Genomic DNA, 9,077 nt, shown 5'->3' on the forward strand with positions numbered 1-9,077 from the left:
AGCCGGGGGGGCGCTGGGCGGGGGGCACCCGGCGAGACCCCACCCCAGAGGGGCACCCCCGGCACCCCCGTGGGCAGCGCGGGTCACCCTGCGCGCCCCGCCCGATCCGCGGCCCCCCCCAGCTCCTCCCCGCGCCCCGCTTTTGCTTTTCTTCATTTTAATTCCCGGGATTAGGTTAAAACCCATCTTCTACCCAGGCTGGATTCCCCTCTCGCTGCCTTTGTCTGCGGCGCGGAAGCGGCTCCGCAGGGAGCGGCGGGCGGGGGGCTGCTGCTCCACCCCTGCTCCCCCAGATCCCCTCCTGCTCCCCCAAATCCCTTCCTGCTCCCTCGGATCCACCCCTGCTCCCCCAGATCCGCTCCTGCTCCCCCAGACCCGCTCCTGCTCCCCCCGATCCCCTCCTGCTCCCCTGGATCCGCTCCTGCTCCCCAGACCCCCTCCTGCTCCCCCAAATCCCTTCCTGCTCCCTCGGATCCGCTCCTGCTCCCCCAGACCCGCTCCTGCTCCCCCCGATCCATTCCTGCTCCCCTGGATCCGCTCCTGCTCCCCCAAATCCCCTCCTGCTCCCCCAGACCTGCTCCTGCTCCCCTGGATCCGCTCCTGCTCCCCCCGATCCATTCCTGCCCCCCCCAAAACCCTCCTGCCCCCTCAAAAACGCTCCTGCTCCCCCAAATCCCCTCCTGCTCCCCCAGACCCGCTCCTGCGGCCGGGATTTGGGGTGGGGGTCGGGCAGCGATGGCTCTGCCCCCCAATGGGGTGGGCAGGGATCGGGGGCGCTGCCCGGCCGCGGGAGGGAGGCAGGGCGGCGATGTTCGGCTGGATGGGCACGGAATGGGGCGCGGGGAGCCCTGGCGGGTGTGAGCCCTGTCCCACCCCGCCCGTGGGGACACAGGGGCGCGGTGGCCCGGGGGGCTGCGGGTGCGGCTCCCAGACAAAGAATGGGAATTCCTGGAGCGGGGAGGGAGCACCTGGGGCATGGTGGCACCCGAGCCTCGGGGACACCTGTGGGGAACGTGCCCAGGGGCGGGGATGGGCCTGGGGGCTCTTCTGGAGCCCCCCGGGCTGTGCACCCCAGGATGGGGCTGGGGTCTCTCCTGGAGCCCCCCCGGCGGGTGGGGATGGGGCTGGGGTCTCTTCTGGAGCCCCCCGGGCTGTGCACCCCAGGATGGGGCTCAGCCCTCGCCGTGTCCTTGTCCCTGACCCCGTGTCAGGGTCAGTCCCTGTCCCTGCAGGGCCACGGGGCCAGCTCAGGTTGTGTCACCTCCCTGGTGGCACTGGGGACACCAAGAGGGGACTCGGAGTGTCGGGATCCTGCCTGGGGGTGTCACAGGCCGGACATGGCCGTGTGTCCCCTCGTGGGGGACACAGCCGGAGGGGCCCCAGGAGTGGCAGTGCCACAGGGGACAGGGCGGGTGGCGCAGCTGGAGGAGCTCTCTGCTCTTCCCACGGCCTGTCCTGTGCGCAGGGACAGACGGACGGACGTTGGTCAGGCTGACCCGCGGTGCCAAAGGCAGCCCGAGGAGACATTTCCTGGAAAGTCCCTCTGGAGAGCGGCCAGTGGGATGGAGCCGGGCGGGACGGGCAGTGCTGCGAGGCCGGGCAGGCAGAGGGCAGCCCTGGCACAGCCCAGCGAGGGGACAGCGGGCAGGGAGGTGTCCCATGTGGGTCTGGTGACATTGGGACCCCCTGTGGGTGCCACAGTTGGGGTCTGGGGGTGCCTGGCTGTGCCCTGTGGGGAGAAAATTCCCGTCACTCCCATCCTGCTGTTTGTCCCCTCCTGACTCCCAAGGCCAGGCAAAGGACAGCAGTGATGGCAGCGACCCCGTGCAGGGGACAGCAGTGGTGGCAGTGACCCCGTGGGTCCCCTCAGTGCTGGCACCCCCATTTCCAGAGGGAGAAACCCCTCCATCCCACCCCTGGGTGCTGTGGGTGGCACCAGGGTGCCACCATCCCTGGGTGACCCCCGTCCCTCCCGTTTCCTGGATGTCCTTGGTGGCCCCACGCCCGTGTTTCCCTGGGTGTCCCTTGCCTGCTCCTGTCCCTGGTGTCCCCTGCCCAGAGGTGGGAGCTGCCCCCCGTGAGCGGCTCCGGCCCCGTGGCCCCGCTCCAGCCCCGGGTTCTGGTGGCTCGGGCGTTTGTTTGTTCTGGGGGCGCCGCGCCCGCCCCGGAGCCCGCAGGAAGTTGTTGTTGACACAGGAGTTTCTTAATGGTGTCACGGAAAACTCGCGCTTGGCAGCCGCGGTGTCGCGGGCTGGCATTCCCGGGATCGTGGTGTGGTATGGGCTGGCATTCCCAGGAATGCTGCGTGGCACGGGCTGGCATTCCTGGCATCACGGCGGGACACAGGCTGGCGTTCCCAGGAGTGCTGCTTGGCACCGGCTGGCATTGCCGGGATTGTCAGGTGGCATGGGCCAGCATTCCCAGGAGTGCTGCTTGGTACGGGCTGGCATTCCTGGGATCACGGAGTGGCAAGGGCTGGCATTCCCAGGAATGCTGCGTGGCACAGGCTGGCATTCCCAGGATCACAGGGTGGCACTGGCTGGCATTCCCAGGAATGCTGTGTGGCAGGGGCTGGCATCCCTGAGGGCAGACCTGGGATGCAGGCAGGGAAACGCCCGATGATCGCTCGGGACTCGGGGAGTGGCTGGGGCTGGCAGTGACACGGGGACATCGCGGGGACATCGCGTGGAGGTGCCGGGGCCCTTGGCACCGTGCCAGCTGCAGGATTTGGGATGCTGCCTCCCCCTGGAATTCTGGGGTGCTGTGGGGGTCTGTTCCAGCCCCCACCTCTGTCCCACACATGGAGCTGTGTCCCGTTTGGGGACAGAGAGGGGACAATGACACCTGCCAGCAGCAGAGGAGCCATCTCGGAGTGCTGTGAGGGGATAATGGGAGATGATCCTGCTGTGCCCTGCCCTGAGCCCCTCCCTGGGCTCCTCTGCGCCTGGCTGGCCCTGCTGGCTCCAGCCCTGTCCCTGAGGTGGCTCTGTCCCCTCCGGCCCTGTCCCTGTGCTGGCCCTGTCCCCTCCTGCCGTGTCTCTGTGTCCCCAGGGGTTGTGCCCACCATTCCTCCCAGTTTTCTTCACCTCCTCCCACTTTCCTGTCACACGTGGCTCCATTTCCCTCCCAAAATTGCCCCTCATGCACCCCAGGGCTGGTGGTGGGTCCTGGCTGTGCTGGTGCCACAGGTGACTCAGGGCTTGTGTCACGGCATTGATGTCACCTCCTGCCACCGTGGAGCCTTTCAGGTGCCATTTGCACCCTGAAATTCAGCTGTGGGATTTGTTTCCTCAGCAGCTTCTCTTGGGATGCTCTGCTGTGTCCAGGCAGCCTGAGCCAGGCCAGGCCCTGCTGGCTGTCCCCATGCTGGCTGTCCCCATCCCTCACTCTCCCAGGCCAGGCTCTGTCCGTCCGTCTGTCCAGCTGTTTCCCGCCCTCGCTGTTTCCTTTCCCCGCAGCTCTGTGTCAGCCTTTGTCCGTCTGTCAGCCCTGACCCGGCTGTTTCCGTCCCCCTGTGTGCCTGTGCCAGTCCCCGTCACTCCTGTCCCTCTGTCCTGGCGTTTCCTGTCCATGTGTCCGGCAGTGCCCGGCCTTGGCCTCGCCCTGCTGCTGCTTGTCCAGCTCTCCCTGTCCTGCCTCTCCTGGTGCCCTGTGCCAGCTGCCCTGTGCCAGCTGCCCTGTGCCAGCTGCCCTGTGCCCGTCCTGCTCAGCTCACGGTCCCTGTCCCTCTGTCCTGGCTGCTCCTGGCCTGGGTGTCCCCTGCCCATTGCTGGGTGATACAGCCCTGTCCCTGGGTGTCCCCTGCCCATCCCCGGGTGTCCCACTCCTGTCCCTGTCCCAGTCCCTGGGTGTCCCTTTCCTGATCCTGTTCCTGGGTGTCCCCTGTCCACCCTGGGTGTCCCACTCTTGTCCCCGTGTGCCCTGTCCTGGTCCCTGGATGTCCCTCCCTGTTTCTGGGGGTCTCTTGCCCATCCCGCTCCCATCCCAGTGCCAGTGCTGGTTCTGCTGTCCCGGTGCCAGTTCCCATTCCCACCCCGCCATCCCGGTGCCGGTTCCAGCTGTCCCGGTTCCCGTTCCCGTTCCCAACCCGCCATCCCGGTGCCGGTTCCAGCTGTCCCGGTGCCGGTTCCGCTGTCCCGGTTCCCGTTCCCACCCCGCCATCCCGGTGCCGGTTCCAGCTGTCCCGGTTCCCGTTCCCGTTCCCAACCCGCCATCCCGGTGCCGGTTCCAGCTGTCCCGGTGCCGGTTCCGCTGTCCCGGTTCCCGTTCCCGTTCCCACCCCGCCATCCCGGTGCCGGTTCCAGCTGTCCCGGTGCCGGTTCCGCTGTCCCGGTTCCCGTTCCCGTTCCCACCCCGCCATCCCGGTGCCGTGCCGGTCCCTCCCGCCGGGCGGGCCGTACCGAGCCGAGCCGCCCCGCGCCCCGCCCGCCGCCGCGGGCGCCCGGAGGAGGCGGAGCCGCGACCGGGGCCGGGGCCGCCGCCGGCCCAGCCCGAGCCGAGCCGAGCCGGACCGCGCCGTGCGGGGCCGCGCCGGGCCGAACGCAGCGGGAGCGCGCCGCGCGGGGCCGCAGCGGGCAGCGCCGTGCGGGGCCGTGCCGAGCCGAGCCGAGCCGTGCGGAGCCGGGCCGGGCCGAGCCGAGCCCGCCCGCCGCGCCTCGATGAATGGGATCGCCTTCTGCCTGGTCGGGATCCCGCCGTCCGCCCCCGCGGTGAGCGACACCGGCGGCACCGGGGACACCGGGGACGCGGCAGCGGGGACTGGGAGCGGCGCTGGGGGCACTGGGCGGGCTGGGAGGGTGTGGGCTCGGCGGAGCGGGGTCTGGGAGGAACTGGGGGGCACTGGGCGGGCTGGGGAGGGAGCAGGCTCGGGGAAATGGGGTCTGGGAGGAAATGGAGGTAGCGGCCGAGTGTAGGTCTGGGGGAATAGGGACTGAGGGAACTGGGAGGGACGGGGAGAGTATGGGATGGCGCCGAGGTCTGGCAGCGCGGCCGGGTGTTGGGTGATGCCCTCGGGGACCGGACCGGGACCGAGCCTGTTCTCCGGGGCCGGGCTGTGGGTCAGGGCCAGCGGGTCCGGGGGTGTCCGGCCACCCACGCCACGCCACGGGCGCTGGTGGCCGCGGTGGCCTGTCCCCAGCCACAGCGGCGTCGTGGCAGGGCGGAGGGGCTGCGGCGCCCGGATCCGGCCCGGAGACCCCGGGAAGGCGCTGCCCCTTCCCGGGACGGACCCACGGACACCCACGCACTTCCTCCGAAACTCCCGGCCGGGCTGGCTGCGTGCGGCTCCGGCCGATCCATCCCCGCCAGCGCTCGCCTCCGGGCAGGCAGCAACCCCCGGCGTGCCAGGAGCTCCTGGAAGCCAAATCCATCCCCCCCAGCCCCAAGCAGCCCCCCAGGATCTGCTGATGCTCGGGCGGGCATCGGCATCGCCCGGCGCCGCTGCCCCGGAGGGCGATTCCCGTCTCTCGTCCGTGGTGCCAAGGAAGGCCAGCCCAGCCCTGGCTACGTCCCCATTTCCTGCCCGCTTTATGCCAGATCCCGGCGAAACCTTGGCGTGGGGATGAGGACAGCGCTGGGGGACGTGGGGCGGGGGTCTGGCTGCCGTGGGGACCCCTCGCTGTGGGACTGGCACATCCTGGCCCCAGAGCTGGATTGGTCCCTCCGTTCCTGGTTTTTTGAACTCGGCTTCCTCGGCCCCGGCCACGGGGGAATTAACCGGGCTGAAAGGGTTAATTGGGGTGTGCGGAGTGGCCCGGGGATGAGGAGCATTAATCATGGTTCCTCCTGGACCCGTCCCTGCTTACCCCGTACCGCTGGGCGCCGGCGCTCGGAATTTTGGGACGGGGATGGGTGTGTGTCTCTGAATCTTGGAATCAGCTTTTCTGCTCTGTTTTGGGGTGAAATGTGCCCTCCTGGGGGGCGGCACCTGGGGCAGGGCTCGAGTCGCTGATTTGGGGGGATTTGGGGTGCTGAGGGATTTGGGGTGACTTTGGAGGGGTTCATTACCCACCACGTGTGGGGATGAAGGCTCTTTGCCATCCTCCCGTGAGGTGAGGATTTAGTGCTGCGCCAGCAGAAATCCCTCCCGGCAGCCGCCCCCAGGGCTGCGTGGCAGGGACGGTGTCCCACTGTCCCCAAAGCCCTCACCCCTTCACGGCTTCTGCCCCGAACCCTTTTTGCTGTCTCTGCTTTACAAGTTGAATTTCTTCACGCCTTTTTTTTTCTTTCCCCCCCTCCTTTCTCTCTGAACCCTGAACTTGAAAGACAGGAAAAGCCTGTGCTTGGGGCTGCTGCCGCAATCCCGCCTCGCCAGCGCGAAACCTGGCACGGGCACCGGGCTGGGCCACGCGGTGCCACCCGGGGCCCCGCCGGTCACCCCGGGGTCCTGCCGGTCACCCTGGGCTGGTGGCAGCCCTGGCTGCCAGGGCTCTGACCTCTGTGGTTTGACCTTGGCGTGTCACCGCTGGCACCGGGCCCTGCGCGGGGACAGGGGGGTGATGGTGATCCCAAATGTGACCCGGGGCTGGCAGCGCTGCCCGGTGCCATCATCCAGGGTCAGCTGCCAGGCTGGGGGCTATTTGGGGCTTGGGGACTTTGGGTCTGGGGGCTTTGGGTTTGGAGAGTTTGGGGGCTGTGGGTTTGGGGATTTTGGGGTTGGGGAGTTTGGGTTTGGGGCCTGTGGGTTTGGGGGCTTCGGCATGGGGAGACAGCTCGTGGGGGATGCTGAGTGTGGCACCAGCTCCAAACTGGAGTTTGGAGCCTCTCCCCAGTTCACGTGGAGCCACTCACTGGGAGAAAGCACACGGGGATGAGGGGGGGCTGTCCTGGGAAGCTGCCGAGCCCCGGGATGGCCTTTTATTCTCATTAAAAGGGAAAAAAACAGGATTAGGTTTCAAGTCGGTGCTGTCCCATTAATAAACCAAGTTTGTCTTCGGCAAGGCAGCAAGACCTGATTTAAAAAGGAATGGAGATAGATGACCTATTTTAAGCTCTCAAGTTGGAAAATATCGACCTGGCTGCCTCCAGCCCGCCAGCGGCAGGGCCGGCTGTGCCAGCTGGGCCACAACGCGCTCCCAAAACCCTCCTGGATATCCCTAAACCTGCCTGGTTCTCCTAAAACCCCTCCTGGATATCCCTAAACCTGCCTGGTTCTCCTAAAACCCCTCCTGGATATCCCTAAACCTGCCTGGTTCTCCTAAAACCCTCCTGGATATCCCAAAACCCTCCCAGATATCCCAAAACACACCTGGCTCTCCCCAAACCCACCTGGCTATCCCAAAACCTGCCTGGTTATCCCAGAACACTCCCAGTTCTCCCAAACCCCACCTGGCTCTCCCAAAACCCTCTTGGATCTCCCAAAACCTGCCTGGCTCTCCCAAAACCCTCCTGGCTATCCCCAAACCCGCCCAGCTCTCCCAAAACCTGCCCAGCTCAGGATGCCCCAGGTGGCTCCTTCAAAGGCACCGCCGACCTCCTGCCTGGAGCTCCTGGAGCGGTCGCCTCCTTTCTCCCCAGGAGTTCATTAAGGCCTCGCTAATTGCCAGCCTGGCACACCTTGGCGTGGCGCAAGAGCCGCGGCGGCGCGGTCCGGCAGCTCGGTGCCACCGCGGCCGCGCCGGGACCGGCCGCATTCCCCGTGGGTTCGGTGTTACCAGGGTTTGGGAGAGGTTTTAGGGGTGGTTTTAGGGGTGGGAGGTGTTGGGGTGTGGGGTTGGGCCCGATCCTTGGGGGGTGAAGCTGGAGCTGGGCTGGCCTTGGGGAAAACAGGGTGAGTTGTCCCAAAGTGACCAAAATGAGGCAGTGGTGACCAGGGGGATGGCCCTGGTGACAACAGAAATGGCCCTGGTGGCTGTGGGGTGGTTCTAGTGACCATGGGGATGGAGCCTGGTGGCCATGAGGATGGGACCTGGTGGCCTTGGGGATGGGATCTGGTGACTGTGGGGATGGCCCTGGTGACCACAGGGATGGCCCTGGTGACCATAGGGACAGCCCTAGTGACAATGGGGACAGACCCTGCTCTTGCCCAGTAGAATCCCTTTTCCAAACGCAGCAGGAAGGATTTGGGGTTCCAGGAGCCATCCCAGGCTGGGGAACAGTTCCTGACACAGCCCTGAGCCCCAGGCTCGTGTCCCCTTCAGTGGCCAGCCAGGTCCCCATCGCCCCTCTGGTCACCCACCACTGGTGGCACTCCCCGACCTGTCCCCGCACACCCCGGGGTGCCCACGGTGACCGTGCCCCCCCCGCCATCCCCCGAGGGCAACAGAGGGTCCCTTGATGGGGCCGAGCGCGTGGGGCAGCCCCGGGGCGGGTGGGACGGAGCGCGGTGGCTCCGGGGGACAATCGGGCCATTGTCGCACATCCTTGTGGCACATAGTGGCTCTTTCTGTGCGCGCCGGGCGGGGGCCGGGCTGCGGTGCCAGCGCTTTCGGGGCCAAGCGTGGTCCCCAGCGGGGCTGGCGGTGACTGGTGTGGCAGCAGGGGCAGGACATCGATGTCCCCGGCCGGGGAGGGGACACGGACTGGACGTTCGGCTACGGACGCGTGTGGGATGAGGAAAAATGCTGGGCTGCTCCTAATTGCAGGAAAACACTGCTGGATGCTGCTGGAGCTCGGTGTCCCCAAAGCCGTGTCCCCAAAGCCACCTCCTGTCCTTGCTGTGGCCAGGGGGAAACCCAGGACCTCTTTTGGCTCCTTATTTCCACCGTCCAGCGAGGGCTGTGGGGTTTGTGCTCCCTCCCAAACCCTCAGGCCTCACCCCAAGGGTGTCCCTCACATCTCTGGGGGGCTCATGGGGGCTTCCCCACCCCAGGCCCCCCATCCTTGGAGGGAGCAGGGGCTGGAAGGAGCTGCAGCCTCCCCCTGAGCCCCGTGGGTCGCGTTTTCCACGCAAGGTGCCTCTGGAGCCGCCGGAGGAAATGGCTCATTGTTAGCCCGGCTGAAAAAAACAGAGACCCAAAAACCGGCCCTAATGAGGCCAGCTTCTATTTGAGGGTTTGCACGGGAAAAACAGGAAACGGAATCCTGTTACTTTTCTAGGGCCCGCTGCCGATAACGCCGATTGTAGGATGGGGCACAGG

The 9,077-nt window shown here is 67.0% G+C and overlaps 1 protein-coding gene across 1 annotated transcript; it reads right to left on the reverse strand.

Moving 5' to 3' along the window:
* Nucleotides 1-648: 648 nt before the first annotated feature.
* Nucleotides 649-8,489, reverse strand: LOC131568478 (basic proline-rich protein-like). Its single transcript, XM_058820560.1, has 4 exons — nt 8,197-8,489; nt 4,637-5,720; nt 4,034-4,324; nt 649-948 (listed from the first exon to the last, which is right to left on the reverse strand). Exons 1-4 carry the CDS (start codon nt 8,487-8,489, stop codon nt 649-651), a joined length of 1,968 nt encoding a protein of 655 aa, XP_058676543.1.
* Between the last annotated feature and the right edge of the window lie 588 nt (nt 8,490-9,077).

The sequence above is a fragment of the Ammospiza caudacuta genome, chromosome 27, assembly GCF_027887145.1.
Source record: "Ammospiza caudacuta isolate bAmmCau1 chromosome 27, bAmmCau1.pri, whole genome shotgun sequence".
Classification (NCBI taxonomy): Eukaryota; Metazoa; Chordata; class Aves; order Passeriformes; family Passerellidae; genus Ammospiza; species Ammospiza caudacuta.

Bases quoted from the DNA above. Each gene is read 5' to 3' on its own strand.
- LOC131568478 (XM_058820560.1), bottom strand. From the start codon at position 8,489: ATGTCCTGCCCCTGCTGCCACACCAGTCACCGCCAGCCCCGCTGGGGA. The intron at 5,721-8,196 runs GTCGGGGAGTGC...TAACCCTTTCAG, and splicing joins CCCGGGGTGTGCGGGGACAG to CCCGGTTAATTCCCCCGTGG. The intron at 4,325-4,636 runs GCTCGGCCCGGC...GAACCGGGACAG, and splicing joins AGGCGCGGCGGGCGGGCTCG to CGGAACCGGCACCGGGACAG.